Source organism: Thunnus maccoyii, chromosome 3, assembly GCF_910596095.1.
Source record: "Thunnus maccoyii chromosome 3, fThuMac1.1, whole genome shotgun sequence".
Taxonomy (NCBI): domain Eukaryota; kingdom Metazoa; phylum Chordata; class Actinopteri; order Scombriformes; family Scombridae; genus Thunnus; species Thunnus maccoyii.
The window spans coordinates 3388453-3409406 of NC_056535.1; the positions used below are offsets into that span (position 1 = coordinate 3388453).

A 20954-nucleotide genomic window follows, 5' to 3' on the forward strand; every position below is an offset into this window, starting at 1 on the left:
CGGTATCACTTTAATTCCCACAATTTAGCGTTTATGAGCAATATATAACCATTAATAAATGATTTATAACACACTTAAATGTAATTGATATAAGTAAGTAATTTCTCAAAGAACAAGAGGTTGTGATATAGCACAACAAGCTAGTGATGCTCTGTAAACGCAACTGTGTTCCTCCATCTGCCTTACACAGAACTACTCTCCAGAGACTGAAGATGTAATCGCTGTTATTAGTGTTTGGAGCCGTTTCTAAGCAGACTACAGTAACCACTGTGTTTGGGGTGAAGGAACATGTCACCCAGTGCAGCGGTGTGGCTCATTGACATATTTTTTTTTTTATAGTTTTTGGATGAAGATCTACGGCACAGAGCAATAAGATATATCAGACTTTGGATACACACACAATACTTGTTAGTAGATCAGTTCATTGTTAGTTTAGCTCTGCACATGAGATTTGAGTTGAACTGACAATAAGAAAAATATAGAAAATTGCCAGCCTTATCCTTTAATGTCAAATAAACTATACGAAAAAAGAAAATGTTCAGTAGTCATTTTAACTGCATTCAGAGACATGAAAGCCACAGTGTTTTACATTATTTAAATAGAGGAAGTGAATAAGTCCCATCTTGGTGTTTCCTCTCCCTGCAGAAGATACTCCATTGCAATCATTTTCACCTGTCAAATGAATACAACTCAAACCTGACTTGGTATTGCCCGAAATACAAATCAGCTCTGCTTAAATCGGTCAAATCAATCTAATAATTCAGTAGAAACATACACGATTCTGATCTTATGTAATGTTTTAGCCTTTATAAACTGTCATAGGCCTGATTAATGTTTAAAACAGTTGTTAAACTGTATTTCTGCTGATGAAAAGATGACAGCTTCACTGACCCGCGTCTAATTCACCCCTCTGATTATTATTGACTATGTTGCCAGTTTACAACTCTGCTTCCTTCCTTCACTGAGGTGTCCCACATGTTGTTCCACGCAGCAGAACCCCTGACTGACAGACCGGACGACCCGCCTCCAGCCCACCACAACCGACCAATGAGGCTGCAGAGCGGGGACGAGCCTTCAGCGGCAGCCTTTTATTCCTCACTACAGTAACCCACACACTGGCAGTCATGTGACGGTCATATAGTACAACTCAGTCAGCGCTCAGTCCAGTCTGAACCAACGCTGCTGCTGCTGCTGCTGCTGCACGGCGAGTCTCAAGGGCAAATCCTGACAGACAGACAGCCACGTCCGATGCAACGGATAAAAAAAATACTCCCCGCGCTTTTTGCATTGGGATTATAGGCTATTTGCTTTGAGTGAACAAGGTAAGACTGGAGGATTTTTTATTTTCTGTGTTGGTGTGTTCACGGGTGCAGCGTGCGCGTGTATCCGGTTGGTGCCATATGCTGCAGCAGGCTGGACGAAAACATGTTTACGTTGAGAGCGGAGACGCGCGTCTACTCATGCGTTATGCACCGCCAGGAAAACAGTCCTGGGTGTTATTATGAGGGTTTGGATTTTGGTGTGCCGCAGTTTAACTACAGAATATAAATGAATGAATTTTGGACTCCGTGTTCGCAGCTGCGCATGTGACAGGATTTACAAGTTTTCTGATCCACGCTGCCTGCACAAATCTGATGGTGTGCGATTATTATTATTATTATTATTATTATTATCATTATTATTATTATTATGCAAATAAAGTATGAAATCGTGTTGAGCTGTGATTAGACATGTAAGGCGCTGGCTGTATGTGAATGCACAACTTAGTCATTAAGAGATAACACTGTAGTGTTCCTGTTCATGAACATGTGAAATGAATCAAAATGTGCCCCGCAGAATAAAGCATTAAATGCTGCATTGTAGCCTGCACCGCTGTATTGTGTGATCGTAAATCTGATGACTGATATGTAAAACGTTCATCTTCCCAACTTCAGAGGCAGCGATGTGACTGATTTACTGCTCTTAATTGTCCCGTAAACAAGCAGGGCAGGTGATTTACGCAGCGGTGGAGCGCACGCTGCTCCCGCCTGCCCCATGCGGTGTTTTCTGATAATATTGTTGACAGTTTTTTTGCTCTGGCCGGGTTTACTCTCGGTCACTCTGACCATGCAGGGGGCCCTGGAAAGGGTGGAAGGATGGAGGCGGGAGGGGGGATGAGGAGGGAGTGAGTACAGGACCGACGCGCCCTGTTCCAGGAAAATAACGTATTTATAGTATTGTCCTATAGTAGGACAATATAAAAATATTATAAAGTGGAACTATATACTCCCAAGGTTGTTTAACCTCATGAAAGGCAACTATAGACATTAGTCATTAACTTAAAGCCTGATACTAAAATAGACTACCATAAAAAGTGATGAGGTTATTAAATAGTTTTATATTCCTATAGAATCAATGGAGATGAAAAAAAACATGCAGTAAAACAATAAAAAAAGAAGCCATAAAGAAATGATAAAAATCACAGAAATAGCATAGGAGATAAAACTAAGTAAATTAAACCAAAAAAAAAAATGCAAGAGTATGAAATTAAAAAATCCAAATTAATTGATTTGATATTTTATTTCTGAAGGTTGTTTTTCAGTAAGATGTCATTGCTGCACCGCAAACATAAAACAGTCTATACAGAGTCCCTATAAATACTGTGTTTTAGTGATACTATATAAGTACAGTAATGACTTCTAATATTGCACTGATTCTTTTTTAGGGAATTATTTTTGTACAGAATTTAGTGCATATATTATTTACATGTGTTTTACAAAAAATGTACAAATGTAAACAAGGTTTTGAAGTGAAAAAACTATACACTTGCATTTTGGATATTTTCTACCCATAATGATTGTGTGATTCTGCACAGCTAAATAGTATACAATATAAAGTAAGGCAGTTACAAGGGGTCGCAGGATAAATCTGAAGGGGTCACAAGATGATTAGCAAGACAGAAAATAAGACACATTAAATTAAGCCACTTACTAGATTTATTTCTGAGCTTTCAGATGCATCTCATTATGCATGGCACTCCAATTCTTAAGGTCAAGAATGAACTTTCAAGCTCAAATTATGCTTTTTTTCAAATCTTTGCTTTTTTGACATATACGAGAGTCTTTATGAGAAGGGAACATCACTGGTTGAAGTGTTCATATCTCATACAGACATCTGTATGATGTAATAAGGGGTCTGAGTAGGAAATGCTTAGGTGTAAAGGGTCAAGCAAAGAGGTTACAAAGCAGCCCTCCTACAGCATTTTAGAATTAGCATACACAGAATGACTAGCATCTCATATAGGTTGACGGATAGATTAAAGGATATGATACATTATACATTTCTCAACAAGTATGTAATCACCTAACACTTCCTTTCAAAGTCAGGCTGTGTCCTTTTGAATTGAAACAGTAGGTCCATGAGGGATTAAGATTAATGGACTTCTCACTCTCTCTGTTTATTTCCATTTAGACATACTGTATCCTGGCTGGAGACCTTGGACTGTAAGATTGTTTTCCTGACACTTACTTTTTCTACCCCGGGAGAGAACACCAGGTGTTTCACTATCTCACCCCAGTGAGAGGACTGGCCTTGGTGACCTGGGTTTATTTGGCCTAACTTTCCCAGCAAGAAGGAATCATTTTCTTACAAATCTTCCTAAACACAAACTCTAAGTCCAACAAGAGACAGCAGTTTGGCACTAGCCAGGGATGGTGGATAACTCCCCAGTGAGTGAGGAGACTTTTCTTCCTTACAGTGGCTCTCCACCAGCCTACCGGCTGTCTGACATGGTAACAGACCTGAACTCCTACCAGGTGATGCCGTCACCGTTTTCGGAGGACGATCTTAGTGAGTCGTCCAGCCCTCGTTCCTGCTCCAGCCCGGACTCCCAGGTGCTCAGCTCCAGCTACGGCAGCAACTCTAGTGCTGAGAGCCAGGACAGCATCCTGGACCACCTGCTGTCCCAGGCCTCTTTAGGCAGTGCTGCGGTAGGATCTGTAGCACCTATACCATTATCTTCTTTCCTCTGGGACTCAAGGAGAGATGAGCCCGCTAAACGTGAACCTATAAAGGAGGAAAATTTTGACTTCCTCGCCTGGTCCAATGCGGAAGCAGAGGAACAACTTGGAGGGTCCTTCCAACCCACACTGGAAGAGATTGAAGAATTCCTGGAGGAGAATATGGAGGTGGTGACGATGAAGCAGGAAATCCGAGAGAGTTGCCCAGGGTTGGGAGTGGGACTGGAGGAGACTCTTGGTCTAGAAGTTGGCCTGGAGTGGTGCAGGGATACATCCCCTGAGCCTAAGCTGGAGCCAGAGGCCAAGTACTCAGATCAAACTGTCCCCACCGCCTGCACTGCTGGCCTGGCCTCTGCTGCCTCCCACGAGACCAAAACCACATCAGTTAACCCCACACATGAATCCAGCACAGTAGACAAGAAGGCATCAGCCAACAAACCTTCATCAGCAGACAGTGACACTAATGGTGGTGGGATGCCGGTCATCCTACAGATTCAGCCTCTTCAGATCAAGCAGGAGCCCACTGCGGTGCCTCTTACCCCAGTAGCCCAGCCCCCCCAACCTGCCCCAGCCTCAGACATCAAAATTGCGCAGTTACTGGTCAACATCCAAGGTCAGACATTTGCCCTGGTGCCCCACATCCTGCCCTCCCCCACCCTGAACATGTCTTCGAAGTTTGTACGTATTGCTCCTGTCCCCATTGCAGCCAAGCCTCTTGGGCTCGGGGACAGCTCAGTCAGTCAGGGATCAGGGATTCTTGTCGGAGATCAGAAGTTCCAGAAGAACCCAGTGGCGGATCTTATCAAAATGCACAAATGCACTTTTCCTGGCTGCACCAAGATGTACACCAAGAGCAGCCACCTGAAGGCCCATTTGAGGAGGCACACAGGGGAAAAGCCTTTCGCCTGCAACTGGCAGGGCTGTGGATGGAGGTAGGTACTGGATTGGAGTGTGAACTGAATGAATGAATGTGTTTTCTAGCACATTTACAGTCCGTTGGCTGACAACATCAAACATTCACCGTACAGAGTGAATGATCTCTGCTCATGCAAAATCACTGTAATTGCACAGTGCAGCTTTTTATGTTTATGCGTTTGTTATCTTACCAGATTAGACTCAGAGATTGAGTCATATTTATGACTGGTTATATAAAGCCTGTTTATTCACAGGACTGAGCAATAACAGCAGACTCTAGTGTGCATCTGCATGATTTAAAAGGGCTTAACCCCCATTTGTTAGTGTGGCCTATTTGGAAGCAGCAGTAATTGTATGTCAAAGGGAAATGTCCATGTGCTGTGCATGGTGTCATGTTGCTCAATGGAACCAAGTCTGGTGCAGATTTTAACTGACATTTGAACTGACCTGTCACTTTGGGGGGTCATCTATTAGCACTGGCTAGTGGGACTAATAGGGTCTGGAGAGCCAAACCCCCCACACCCTCCCACAGCTCCAAGCAAGTAAAAATGGGATAACAGCTACAGCATGAATTTCATTACTGGTAGTATGTTTAATTATTCTGGAAGCAAAGCATTACTGGGTTACTGTTGTTGGAATACCAGAAATATGCTTCAGCAACGAGACAGGAAGCCCACAGTTATTCAAGGATTCATAATAGAAAAGCCAGGCAAAAACCATCATCCTGTTTACTTTTTGCTAAGACCTGGAGCTGAAGAACCCTTAATGACTCATACTGCCTCCAATGTGTTAATTGGAATGATGTGAGGTGGTGGCAATATAAATGGGTTCGCTTGCACAATCACACTTCTTGTCAGGTAGTGAAATATCTGGGATATGCAAGAATAGCTGGGGTGTCTCTTTTTGCAGATGTAAACTAAATTTGGGACTGAGCATGTGGGCTGGAGTCACATGGGCACAACATGGGCACCTCCTGTTGAGTCTCGACAGCTGTGCAGTTGCTGGGGCAGTATGTGTGTATGCGTGTGTGTGTGTGTGTGTGTGTGTGTGTGTATTTGAGTATGCTAGGTATAAAGAAGCAAGATCTAATTCGGAACCTGCTGTGTGTAACAGAGAAAGACACAGAGCAAAAATTTGGATGTCTTCATCAGCGAGGCAATTTCTTTGCTCATTAAAGTGAAGCATCTTTTTACATTAATCAGTCTGACAGTGTGTGTTTATTTGTGTGTGATGGAGTGTGACCTGAGCACAGAGTTGCCCAGATTTTAGCTGGCTGTTCTCCTGAGGACATCAGGTCAGCCAGTGAGACTGATACAAATTGTTCAGAGCATGCAACCACTGACTTCCTCAGCCATGTTCCAGCAGTTTCCAGCCTATGGGTTCTCAGATAAAGGCAATGAAAGGACTGGGAGAGGATTTTGTGTGTTGTAGTCATCTTAGTCGAATACAATTTTTTTTTTAAAAGAAGTGAATGTACAGCCCTACATTTTTATTAGCATTACTGTTAACCACCACTTACTACTAACATCAAGTTAGAACACATAAGAACTAACAGGTAATTTGTTGGAGTTAATTGAAATGCAGTCCACATGACTTAATCCTAAATTCTGCTGCCTCACTTGAGTGACAAGCTAGCAGGTGACTTTAGATAAGTTGTCGTGTAAATGTTACTTTATGGATTAGAATCCACAATGCTTCTCAGTTGGTTTGTGCCATGATTATCTGTTCAGTGCAGTTCGCTAGTTTCACTAGCAGTGGGTCTGATGAATAGTGCAAGACAAAGTTTTTTTGAGATTATACACTGAATTTTTAATTCAAACATTTCAGATTTAATTTTCAGATTGAATATTTATTTTTTTCCACTGGTAGTTCGAATTTCAAATTCAAACTGACAGTCTTACTGCAGACTGACTGGTGGATGTCAGCTAGTAACAGAGAAGGAGAGGAAGTTAGCTAGCTTCACAACATGGCCAAACGCAAGCACAACATGGAATATATTAAACTTGTCTGAGTAAGCCTGCATTAGTTCTAATAGCTATTGTCTATATGTAGTTGGCTGATAGTTGGGACACTTCCAAGGTTTGGGTAGGCATGAAACTCTCCTGGCTGATTCATCACTGCAAAGGATGACCAACTGTATTAGAAACAATGAGTATGTACATAAAAATTGTGAAGACAGAAGTCAACTACGACTCCCAAGCACAGTTTCAGTAAAAGCTTGTCTACACAGGCCTGATAGCTCACTTTGCACTTGTGCTATACGCACATAGGCACAAGCCTAAAGTGTATTTGTATGCTTCAAGTCTACATTCATACATGTAACTACAGTGATAGTTAAGGAGGTGACCTACATGCTGTACTGTGCCTGAACACATCCTGTATAGATGAAGACAGAGTACTGAAACTGATGCTGCTTCTCTGCTGCTGTTGACAAGCTGAAGCTATAGGTAACAGTTCACTTTCACAGTTTGGGTCAAATTTAGATGAATTTTGCAACCACAATGCTGTGTTATGTAATCAATTTCAATGACAAAGTTCTAAATTTGCTAAAAATTTGATTTGCGCTTCTGACTGGCTTCTTCTCTACAGCAGTCACCAACCAACTAATGCAAGAAACACAATTACTCAGTGACCAAATTGACATACAGTTTTTCAAATTTTTGGCCATACCACCAGTTTAAAATGGATAGAAAGGTATAATTAAACGAACCAGGACATTTTATGTTTTTGTTTTAAGGAACATTATTTAAAGAAAACTGTCAAATGGGACTTTTTGTGGACTCAGTGGTCCCTCCCACTTTGCAAGGTTATGCTTTTTATTTTATTGCACTTTATTTTTATTTTTATTCTTACTTGATGAAATGAAATTGAATGACAGTTCAGCTATCCAGTGTTTGACCCTTGACTTAGTGTGAACATTAATATTAGACCATTAGGGCCATTGCTCCGAACACTCCACACACACTCACTATATCTACTTGTTACTCTACTGTGTACCAGTGGCAAGTACTGACACGGTGGGTGTGTTTTTCATGTTCCTTGCATCTGTGCATATGGTATGCTTACCTTTACTTATGCATTAATACGTTAGTCTAAAACTATCCCAACCAGAGGGCCGTTATGTTATGTAATTTGCCCTCTACCTGCCACAGCTTGCAGAGATCAGTCTTGGAGGAGCCGGGTCTTTAAACATTCAATCATTTATAAACTGTGCTTTAGCATGCACATACTGAGAGATCAACAATAACCCTGAAAAGCTTTGTGTTGGTCTGTTTGACTTTAGTACCAAACTGGCAACCTGCCACCAGTCATGTACTGTATTTGTAATGCTGCACAAGTGTGTGCTAATACATGAGGAGAGCAGCAGAAATGTGTGCTGTAGTAATCCAGGCTGTGTTCCGACTAACAAAGAGCTCTTGTCTGTACACAAAAGGCAGGATCTAGTTTGGATGGAAGTTGTGTGTTTGTGTGGTCTGTCATAGGCTACTTTTGAGGACAAATTTCAGACTTAGGAGTAGTTAATTGGGGACGGCTTGGGGAAAGCCATGTCCCCAATTGGGAAAAAGCTGATTTTTGGGGCAGTGGTTAAGATTAGGGTTAGGTTAAGGTTAAAGTTAAGGTTAGGGTTAGGGCTAGGGTTAGGGTTATGCAAGTAATGGTGATGGTTAGGGTTAGGGTAAGTCTCCAGGAAAAGAATGCAAGTCTATGCAATGTCCCCAAAAGTGACCATGGTCTGAAACGTGTGTGTATGTGTGTGTGTGTGTGTGTGTGTTTAACCCACTGTATGTGATGGGGTTAATGAGGGGGCTGACCAAAGGGAAAAAAAGTTGGGAAAAGTGTGAGAGAAGCAGCAGAATAGAGTAAGGAGCAGAGACTAACTCAGTTTTTTGTTGTTTTTTTTTTAAAGACAAGAGAAGAAAAAATGTTGGTGGTGGGATAGGGGTGTCGAGAGAGGCAGATAGAGTGGGAGAAAAAGGCCTGTTTCAGTTTTGCACACAATCACTTAAAGGGAGCAGCAGTGAGGAAGTGGAGCGAACAAAGACAAAGTGTTGAATAGTTACCATGACTGTGGGCTAGGAACGTCCAGGCTGCCACGCTGCATGAAAGAGAAGAGAGGGATCAGTCAAGGTTCCTCACATAGACTAGGAGGAACAGGGAGGGAACGGCTGGATATAAAGATGCACAGAGTGTGGTACTGTATATTTAAATATATAATAATGTCAATCAAGATGCAACAAAATTTACAGTGCAAAGAGAGTCTCTTCCAGGTAGATTAATCTCCCAAAATCTTTTCAGGTTCTTAGTGGATTGTTTTGGCCAACTTAGCCTTTGATATTGTAAGAGCATAGTGGCTCTGATGCTCCATGCTAACACTAAGTACTCTGTTGAGTGCTAACAGGACACTAGCATCTCCCATCTAACTGCTGGTAACCAGTGGAATTTGTACTTATATGGCATAAAGATCCAAAAACTGAATTATTGTAACTTAACACAGTCATGGCTGTATTTAACTTGCTGGGGCCCCTGGGGGAAAAATTTGCTTTTGCTCCCATTAAACCCCATCCCCCCACAAACTTATTCTGGAATGTGCACCGTGTGTGCAGCACAATATAAACTAAAATAATGAAGGTGTTAAAACTACATTTTGACACAGGGACCCTTTACTAATGATTAAAAACCAAGTGAACCTGCAACTCTGGGGCCATTTTTTCTTGTTCATTCAGCAGCATTCATTCTTGTTCTGTGAGGTGATTTTTAGTTTTAAAGCTCTATATGTTAGCACAGTAGAGGCATCCTGGTGAGATGGTAAGAATCTGCAGTTGCAATCTGATACCTACAGTGGCCTTGAAAGCTCAACACACTGCAACTTAGGAAAACAGATGGAATTAGATAAAACACGAGCAAATGAAGAAAAACGTCTTCATCAATTTGACAACACATGCACAGTATTTAGGAAAAAAATGCTTCAACGAGAGAAAACACAACCAAAGAATATTTCTGTATTTGTTTCCAGAAACATGATGCTGTAAACATTTCTGTATTTGGTATGCACTGAGCTTTCAGGGCCACTGTAGTTACTCCTGTAGCAGTTGTGATGATGTTGGGTTAGACAGCAATGTTTTGCAGGTGCTGGCAAATCATAGTGGCTCACGAAAGAGAATTGGGATGTTAAGACCACTGATTTCATCATTGCTGATTATTTTAAATGACCAGTTAAAAGTTACCATTATGATCAGGATTGCCTCTACCAAGGTTAGTCGTGTAAATGTATCACTTCCTACGCTGCACCAAAATTTTGCGCCAACATACTATACTACATTTCTGAAGGGAAGCTAAATATTTCTTTACATCTTGCTGTTGCCTTTGGAGCACAGAGTTTTAAACAGTCTCCCATCATCCACTGATCCTAAGGGAGCAAGGAAAGTAGTCCCTGATATTCAAAACAATCATATCTTGTGTCAGTTTGGCTAATAATCTACAACAACATGGCAGACTTTAGCTCTAGATGTTAGCTTCTTGTTGTGTTGATCAATGAGACAATTTTCTTTCTTTATTCTTTTCAATTTCAATCACACAAGCACATGCTGAAACGTTGAGATGCCAAGTTCCCTTGGATGCTTCAAAGGGAGCATGATATCGTCAGGCCCAGGCAGTGTTACTCAACTCTTTCAGGCTGTTGGAGGAATGAAGTTGGGAACTCCAACTGTGCCCACACACGAGGGGAATGCTTAACTGGAAAAAAGAAATTTAAATACACTCCAAACTTACACTCATGCTGGATGCAGTGCAACCTTTTCTTTCAAGGTCAGAAGAAGGTCTGCACAGGGTTGACTGTTTTTCATTCCTGCACCAACATTCATTCCTGTCAACCAAAGCCAACACTGGTTTTTAATGAAAATCAGTGTGCAATGTAGCATTTATAGATGTTTTTTGATCTGAAGAAATGCGAACCGGTTATTCAACTGTTTCATAAAAAACAGTTTTAGCTAACATGATATGAAAACAAATCCCTTTAACAGAGAGAAAACAGCTTCAAATTGATGCAGTAGATAATGCAGTGGAAAAGTAGACAAAACATTATACATCCTGTAACTGCCTCTGATAGTTTATGTCATTTCACATAGCGACAGATCCAAACCAGACTTCAGAATGGCAGCGATAGTGTTACTGTTTAAAGAATGAAACCACCTATGTATCCATGCTTCATATATAACAGTTAACAGTTTGTTGATCAGATATGACTGCACACAGTTTACTGGAAAACATTGCATTATGTACAACATTTAGTTAAGATATTGGCCTCTTTCATTTTCAAGTATGAAATTTCACATTAGAGTAAATATACCCTGCGCCTACGACCACAGGTGTTGATTCTCGGGTGCTTGAGAGCTCTGGCACCCACAGGGCTGTCATACTGTGAGGTGACCATATCGGGAAAATATAGCATTTTTAGGAGTTTTTAAGAGTTTAAACTGAGCTAAAGCTGTGTTCATCCCTACATTACACTTTCTTGTCCTGACAGACTTCTTTAGGTTTTGACCACTCAGTACTTTCTGATAGTGCATTGATATAAAAGTGCGGAATTCTGCATCACCCTGTGAACTGCACAGGTGCCGGAGGAAGGCTATTGTTGCAAGATTTTTTCTTCTGTTGGGTTGTAATCCATCTTTCTTTATACCAGTGACCAGCAATATTTTTTCTTCTAAATTTAATTATTGCAAGCAGCATGAGCTTTCCTTATGGTTTCTTATGATGCTTTGTACAGCGTCCCATAGCGTTTTGTCTGTATTGCTCTGTTGTGCCAGGAAGGTTTGGACAAGATCCAGACAGTCTCTCCAGCAATAACTAATGCAGTTTTTAAATTCATATTTAAAGGGCTACATTGGCATGAGCATAATCAGATAGAGTATTGCCAAAGCATTGTATGAATACTGACATTAATTAACAGTGCATTTCAGTGAAGGAAAAATGGAGAAAAAAAAGAATATGCACATAGTTCTTCATGTACAGGACAAATCAAAAGTTGGGAAACACTTCAACAAGAAAGTGTCCAAACTTTTGACTGGTATTGCATGTAATAATAAACAATTAAAAAAATTGAACACACACTGTTTCAATCATAACTGTAACAGCGGGTCTTTTTTAAAGTATTAATGAAAATTAGACAAAGTTTGCAAAAAAATTACAAAAAGAACTAATAAATAAATAAACATATGTGTTTATTGCATGTGTGTGTGAGTTACCAATGAATTCAAATAATAAGAATGATGAGGATAGAGCCAATACATGAACACTTTTTTCATATTAAAATGAAAAGAAATGTGAAGCTCAATGTAGAACCAGCAGGTCAGTCTGATTCCCTCATGTTGTGGCTGGCAGAGACAAACTGTCCTACCACAACTTATAGTTTACTTACAATTACAATTTGTAGTTTTTCATCATCTGTTCCTGGACAGAAAAACTGATTTTGTTTTAGCATTTTTTACGAGTGGAGACTTGCTGTCAAAGTGTTAACTGTGATCACTAAAGTACCCAGAAAGTGACTCAACCGATCCAATTACACAAGTCGCTGTGTAAACTTAATCTACTTGTTTCAAAGGATTTTTTACTAGCAGGTATGGGCTAGATTTTGGGTGTTATTGGAATGGTTTTATTGGCAGCGTCTCCCTGTGTAAACTGCTGTCAGATGTTGCAAGTAACTTCATCATGTCTATTACTGAAGCAGCATTACTTTAGCTTCTAGCTGTAAGCTTGATGGAGTGTACAGCGGGTTTTTTCCTGCTGCTTAATCACAGGGTGCGATTGTATCGATTCATCATCCTGTCAGGTCAGCAGAGCAACATCTGGGATGCAGAGCCTGACTGGGGACAGTCAGTTTCAGAGAAGTAGGTTGCTGGAAGAAGCCCCGGAGCTGTCATCCCTGTGGCTCTAGCCAAGTAGCGTTTGCCTCGCATGCTAACCCTCTGCGATGTTTTGCTTTTCCAAATGAGTTACAGGCAAATGAGTTGTAGCATCAATATGTGAGGAAATTTTGCTCATGATAGATAATTACACTGTTGAATCTGTTGGGCTCCATGGAAACATTTCTGGCCTCAGCAGCCATTGTATACATGTTGGGAATAACAGGCAGGTTGCCAGAACTGAGTACAAAATAACAATGAAAAAGCAGTGGAAAAATCAAGGTTTTCGTCCCTGATTGCATCATGTGGTATAGGCACTTGTCAAGTTTGATGCTCGTTAACACACACATAGAAATGTTTACTTTAAAGATGAATTATGTCATTTGTTTGTTCCGAGGACCCAAGACAAACAGTTTCCTCATGAACAGAACAACAGTTTCTGGTTTTACACAAGTGGAGTATGCTGACCAAACCCCTAAATTAGGACTTTTCATTCACTTTCTCCAGAGGTGGGACAAAGCCTTTTTTTCAAGTCACAAGTAAGTCACAAATCTTGGCTATGAAGTCCTAAGTCCAGTCCCAAATCAAGTCCAACAAGTCCCAAGTCAGTCTAACAAGTCCTGTGTCTCCTCTTCACCTGACAAAGAAATCTCTGATCTTACTTTTTGCCATTGCTGTTCCTCCTCTGTAGTATTTTCTGTCATTCATGCCTGAAACTGATAAGGTGCTGGTGTGTGCTTTCCCTCCTGCTTGTGGTTGGTTGCTGTCAAACTGAGTATTGACCTTATGTAGTATTGACCTAATGCGTTTCAGCAACAAGGAAGTGCTCTGACTCAGTTTGACTCAGTTGACTTTTAACTTCCTGTCTATTCCGGAAACGTGGGTTGTGTATGTGGCCATCTGCTGCTTGTGACTTCTGCTTGCAAAAGCTACTGCCAAAACACAAAGAAAGCTAGTTGAGCTAATTGTAAGATAACATTAGTTAATGTTGTACGTAACTTCGTGCCAAAGATGGTCTTTTTAGTCTGATGTCTGTGGCGGATGTGGTCGTGTCAAGCCATATGACCTCAAATATGTAGACATGTGTTCCCAACTTTGAGAAATGTACAGCAGGCTGTATGAACTGATCTGGAGTCTCATTTATAAAACAGTGCGTAGGATCCATACTAAAAGTTTATGTGTGCACAAAAGCCGAAATTGGCGTGCGCCAAAAAATAATCAGATTTATCAAACCGTGTGTACGCATGAGTGCACGTATTTTTCCCTAAATCACAGCCTGCCTGGAAATGTAAATGGTCAATGCAAAAGTATTCAAGAATATTGATGTACATGTGTTTCTTTCGCTGGACCAATCAGTGTCTATCTTGAGACGCCTGACCAATCAGTGTCAAAAGTCCGCGTATCGGGCCCCTAGCTCGTCACTTGCGCTCGAGCAGCCACAGAGGAAGGACTGCAACAGCCATGAAGACTTTTACTGTTTTATTTCCCCACTTTCGAACTTCTTAAAGTTATGTGTGTAACCCAAAACAACCATATACAACTTCCTGTGGATCGTACAGTCAGACATCTCTGGTTAAGTTTCTTACCCTGCAGTGGGCAAGTTCCCAGTTAACCAGTTTTAAGTGGTTTTTACTCAATATCTACGACACAATAAACACTGTATTCATTTATATTTACTCCAAAATTCAGCATACAGGTGTTTCTCTAATTTTGACAGTCCATATGTGAGTGCTGGTGGTGAAGATGTGTCGGTGGGGTGAGTGGAGAAGGCAGAGTGTTTGTGGCAGCCACCACAGTGCCTCCAATACAGTCATGTTTCACTGCAGTGATTTTACACACAAAAACTATATGAACACTAAAATCATACCCGCTAATGTCTGCACAGTATTAGAATATATTATTAAAAATCTGCTGCAATTATTTTTAAGTTACGTTTGTTTAAGTTATTTGATGTCACTTTGGATTTCTACAACCGATGATGATATATTCATCAGTTACTTAACGTGGCTGAGGTGAAAAGCAATCAGTGTAGTCACGCTTAATATTGGGGAAAGGCAAACCAGACTTTCCTGAATCCTGCCACCTGCCACATCCTGACATCATCCTGACATTATTCATTTCAGCAGCTGCTGTGCACACCTCAACTGACCCTCTCCTCTGTGCTCCAGATGAGACAGCGCTGATGAAATGTTGAGTGGACTTTGATTTAAGATTTGAGTTGGCTTATATCTTTTCAAATTGAAAGGTGCTCATGGAATAGTTATGGCTCACTATAAGCGCAAGTACAGATAACACTGCTGGTTTGAATGTTTATGATGATGTGCTTCTATAATTAACTTTTGATATGAAATGACATCAAATGTGTGAGAAGAATCATTATACAATCTGACTTCACTTTACCACCTCACCATCTGTGTTGCCAGTTTCCCCTGTCTCCAAAATGTTGTACATTTGTGCACATTCTCTCGTCGAGTTTGTTTTCATAGATCACAACTGTTGTTTAGGAAGTGGCGCACACCTCTTTAAAGCCCCATTTTGTGAGTATGCAACAGTTATAATTGAGACAGAAATGTAAAACATATCTCTTCTTTCTCCTCCCAGGTTCTCCCGGTCAGATGAGCTGTCGCGACACCGGCGGTCCCACTCAGGGGTCAAGCCCTACCAGTGTCCTGTATGTGAGAAGAAGTTTGCCCGCAGTGACCACCTTTCAAAACACATCAAAGTCCACCGTTTTCCTAGAAGCAGCCGGACAGTTCGCTCAGCAAACTGACGCCCCACTCAGATCACTGGGAATGCTGGGATCACTCTCATACAGACATAGGCCAAGGGAGCAAGGTGTGAGTTTGTGCATACAAGTGTGTGTGCAAATATTTGTGCCATCATCAAGTCAATATGAATATGTGAGTGGAAGCACGCCTTGCTTTTTGTTTCAGCAGTCTGTGATTGTTCTAATTTATTGTACAGAAGTAAACCAACACAGTTACCATCTTGTCTGTAATCAGCTAAAGGTTGTTGTTGCTGTTGGTGCTTTTGTATGTTGTACTCCTTATGTTTGTTCTGCCCTTATCTCCGCAGAAGATAAGATAAACTTATTTTCATTCAGTCTGTGATTGCTTTGGTAATAGCCTTGTGTGTCCATTCTACCTAGAGAACAACAACTGCCTTTTAGCTTCCTGAAAACTGCCAATGTCTTGGACATTCCTCATTTTATGCAAAGTTAAGGAAGTCAGGTTGAAGTTCATTTGGATCTCCACTTGCTACTACTGGAGTAGTAGTTACTCTTCCTGGGGTCAACAGAGGTTTCTCCCATGTGGTTCCTCTGATAGCTTTGTCCTAGTTTTTGCAGCATTGCACCACAGGTCATTGACAGAATGGATGAACAACACCTTTGTCAGCTTGGTGTTGATGCACAGGGAGAGAATATTATACTATGTGGACATGAACTACTGATGGCATAATCTCGATAAGCTACCGGGACTCCTCTTACATTTTACAGCAACTTTGTAAACTTGCTGAGACGCAAGGAGGAGGAGAAAGACAGAGCAACTCAAGAAATGCAAAAGTGAACCAGTGATTGTTAAATCAGCCTTCTGTTCAGTGTTAAATGTTCTCTTTGTTGTTGTTTTCTTAAGCTAAGTCATGTGTACCTACTTGCTCGTCTTCTATTTGTATCACTTTTCTGGCCTTACTGTACCACAAAATCCTTACCAGAGAGCCAAATGGTTTTGGAAATCATGCTTTTCAGTGATCCATATTTTAATGGGATGTTAAGTGACTGTTTCAAGTCAAATAATCAAAATATGGCCCATGTCCATCAGTGCACAGCCACAAAATAGAATGTCTCAGTCTGCTATTACTATTTGAGCTGTTATATTGCTGAGAACTTGACACAAAAGCTGCCTCAACTCTGCTTTATCTGTTATTGGAAACACCCTGAGAAGCCTTTGGTCTCAACTGCCGATTATGATACGTTGTGGTGACATCAATGGACACACTACACACTATGGTGCTGAACTACCAGGAGGATGAGCTTCTGGGTAATGTAGTCACAACATCCCTTTTGAGGCCATGCCACAGGTGTTGTCACTTTCTAAAGCCCTAATTGCTCAGTCATTGATTGCTCTGTTTATCACCCCGCTGTGAATATGTAGGGGTAGCAATGCCGTCCATGCGTCATTCATGTATGTAGAATGACAAGCAGGGGTACACAACATTGTACATCATTCCTTTTATTCAATTTTTGAATTTTTAATGCTTGTGTGAACACAGGTGTTTTATCGCATCCTATGAATGTATGTAAATATGCAGGAGTGTACATCGCTGCAACCAGGAAACACACAGAGACTATTCTGATACCATATCTTAAAAAAACAAATCAGTGGTTGTGAAGATTTCTAGTGCAAACCCTAAATGTGTACATAACTTAACGTTTCAGTACATATGAATATATTATATATATTTTTTCTTTGTTCTATCCAAGATGCATTTACAAATAAAATTTAAAAGAACCAATCATGTCTGTGTTGTCTTGAGTTCCACTATTCTGTATTTAATACTTTCAGACCAAGAGGATATTGAATGCTACTGCTACTCTCACTTGACATACTCTCCTCACTGCAACCAATGATTAACACACCCTTTGCATTATCCAGTTCAGGAATGTGATTGTCATGTGCATTAAAATGCCACCAGTGTGTTTCCATACAATGAAAAACTTTCTCCCTGAACAGCATAATCATTCACACATATTCTTACAAACATAATCAGCAATATACATAATAAATATCAAAAATCAATAAATAAACAAGAAATAACAAACAAGGTCATGCCAGTAATGAATAAGTAGTCATGACCAAATAGAACAGACTGCACAGAGGGTTAGTGGCTACTTGCCCCTGTGGCTTACTGCCTGTAGACAAGTCTTATTGCCTGATGATAAAAGCTGTCTTTAAAACAAGTGTTGTGTGCCTTGATGCTGCGGTAGTGTTAAGTAGATGGTGGCAACGAAAATAAATGTTAGCCTGTTTATTTCTGCAAGTGATTGGACACTGCAGCTGATCAGACTGCTCCAACATTCAACACAACACCATAGTTTGATGCAGATTCAACTCAGGTAGTGTAGGGTTTTAGATTTAGTTTTAGACTGTAGGTCAGCTTCATTCATCATTTGTCCATTTAATCTGTACCATGGATAATAGTATCGTCAGAGGGAGCAGCAGAGTCTGTTGTCTTTCTACAATAAACACATTTGAATTATCTGTTGACATAATTTGCATTCAGTCATGTGATGCTGAAAATCCCTGTGCATCAGTTAGATAGTATATATTTTGATGTGACATATTTACATGGTGTTCTTTCTCCTGAAAACTAATAATAACCTGGATTATAGGATAATGTGTTTAGAAACAGAATATCTATAAATGTATATGCAATTAATTAATTAATTAAAAACATTGCCAACAGTTAAATGTCTCATATGTATTTAGTGTTACAGTATAAATATAGAATACAGTTTTTAATACATGTGTGGATTTTTGTGCAGCAGTTCATTTAAAGATGAAATATGCAGAGACTAATATTTCATGTTCGGCCTTGTTATGTGGGAGGATATGAATTATGAAAGAAATAAAAACTAATGGTGCTGGCAGTAGTAATTGTGCACCCTCATTATTATTCGGACAGAACATTCATGTGGCAATACAAACTCCAAGGAATCAAAAAACACTGCAGAGCAGACAGAGCTGACTGACAGCTGATCCATCTATGCTGCCGCCTTCAGAAATGGACATTGCTTCATATGACAGTTCAGAGGAAGGGTTGTCTCATTTCACTAAAACAACGTCTTTTCCTGCATCTCTCTTCCTGCAAAGTCTTCAGTGGGAGGGACTAAAGGAAAGGTAAGTAGGATAAGGAAATTGAGATGCACCCAAAATTAGTATTTTCTCTCTGAAATCTCTGTTATTGGCAGCTTGGTGTATCTTTGTGGGGAGTGACAATGTCAGAGCCTATAGAGGCCAAATATCAACTTAACAATATCAGCTGTATATATTCTACATTCACATAATAATCCATTCAGTGTGAGTTGCCTGACTGAAATGTATTTGTTGCCTGAGCATGAAAGTTCATTATCACTTGGCTTTGGAAATAGCAGTTCGACAAGCAGATTCTATTCACTGATGAAGACTGTGTGATATGGTTCAAAGGTCTAAGCTACTGAGTGGATTAAGCTGTGAATTTTTCTGTCAAAGTATTCGGTCCTGCTATTATAAGTTTACCTTATTTTGAGTAAATAAGAGTTAGCTTGCTAGCAAGATATCATTAATTAACAAAAACAAAATCACTGCTCAATAAATAATTTCAGAGCTTTCTATCTCTGAAAGAGAATCTATTCTGATTCTGAAATGGGCCTGTGGTGTCTGATTGATCATGTTCCTTACAGTATAAATTCATTAACAAAGACCATGCCATTGGAACAGTATAAAAAGTAGATTTATTTGGATTGTCGAGAGGGTTCAGGATTGGATGAGGATAGTGTATGGTGGGCTGGATGGGGGTCGAGGAGAGGGATGAAGGGGGTCAATTGCTGGGGGATGACCGGGGACCAAATGGAATCACAAAGAGGCTGGAGCGTCTAGGAACCCGGGGGTCGAGACTCAGGGTGGGGGACATGTCTTGATGAGCTTTCTGCTTCGTCATCCCCCAAAGTTAACTTCACTAGACTAAGTGAGAACAGGCTCTTTGAATGTCGCTGAGGTAGATATGGAATCTTGGGAAGACTAGCAGTCAAGAATTTTATTTATTTAATTTTAACAGGTGGTCTGGGATTTCTTATTTAGAAGCAGTGGAATCGGAAGAATTGGCCAGAGTACGGTTAGGAATGTGGGCTGACTTTGTAGATGTGGGGAGACAGGTTGCCTGTGCGGAGAGTTTGGTTGTGGGCCAGGAAGTGTGAAGTGAGGGGCGAACGTTTGGCATAAGATGTGGTTCGGACTTACAGATAACATGCCGAAGTGTGCGTGAAACAAGGCTAGGTATGTAATGGGTATAGGATGGACCCAATAGCAGCACAAACGACACTGGTATAAACTTTGCAGTCTTTATTTCACACGATGTCAAGGCAATATTAGCACGGTCGGAGAAACACAGTTCTAATGAGTATGACTCCACCGGAAATTGAACCCCGATCTTCCACTCCCACAGCGGACAAAGACCAGGGAACAGGCAGGCAGAACTCAGAGTCAGGGACAGAAGGCTGGTGGGTTTACCAGGGCAGAGATGAGGAGCGATGGTCGAAGACAAGCTGATCAGGAACCAGGAAGGCAGCATCTGACAAGGAGGGAGTGGGCCGAGGCAGCTTATATACTGGCTTGATTGCAGATGATGAGCAGGTGGGAGCGCCAGGTGAAGGTGGTTGAACTAATGAGGGGTGTGGCAGAGCAGAGAGTGAGACTGAATGATTGGATAATTCCCACAGCAACAGGTGAGGGGGAGAGCAGACTCTGACAAGGTATGGTGCCCCTTAGGACAGTTTTATGGAGACATTAGTTGGGCTGGCGTAGACGTGTATTGTGGAAGATTTAATCTTGAGAATGGAACGGGTGACGGTGGTGAAGCAGGAGAGGGTCAGGAGAGGGTCAGGACCCAGAAGTGAGTGGCCGTCCGGAGCAGTGGTGGAAGTGGAGGCAGAGAGGAGCAGGAAGAATCTGGCTTTGTTGTCAGTTCGGCGAAACGGGATTTGTATCTGGAGTTCAGCCTGGCCTTCAGTTGGGACTGAAGAAGTCTGGGCTCTGTTGCAGTAGGCGGCGTTGTGACATCATCGATGTGCAACGTGCGTTGACCCGGCGGCGGGAAATAAACCCGGAGGAGTGGGAGGATTTGAGCTGCTGGCGAGAGAGTTGATGGAAGTAGAGTCTGCATAGAGTTGGAAAGTTTGTCTTTATCATCGTTTCGTAGGAGTGGGATGACCGTCTCCTTGAGAGCTCGCCGGAGGTGAGCAAACATCCGGTTGAAGATGTTAATCGCTTGGAAAAGAGCCGTGTCCGAGTGGACCATTGCGTGGATGCGTGTGGAGCATCTGGATACCAGCTGATCGGAAACGTAGCGCCTGGAGGAGAAGGGTTCCATGTGGATGTGGTGGTGA

General features: G+C 41.2%; 1 protein-coding gene across 1 annotated transcript; it reads left to right on the forward strand.

Annotated features, from left to right (window-relative positions):
• Positions 1-501: 501 nt before the first annotated feature.
• Positions 502-17326, forward strand: LOC121894506 (Krueppel-like factor 15). The gene is made up of 3 exons (XM_042407141.1): positions 502-1322; positions 3451-4930; positions 15416-17326. The coding sequence occupies exons 2-3, from the start codon at positions 3690-3692 to the stop codon at positions 15582-15584; spliced, it is 1410 nt and encodes a 469-aa protein (XP_042263075.1). The 5' UTR covers positions 502-1322; positions 3451-3689; the 3' UTR covers positions 15585-17326.
• Positions 17327-20954: the final 3628 nt, after the last annotated feature.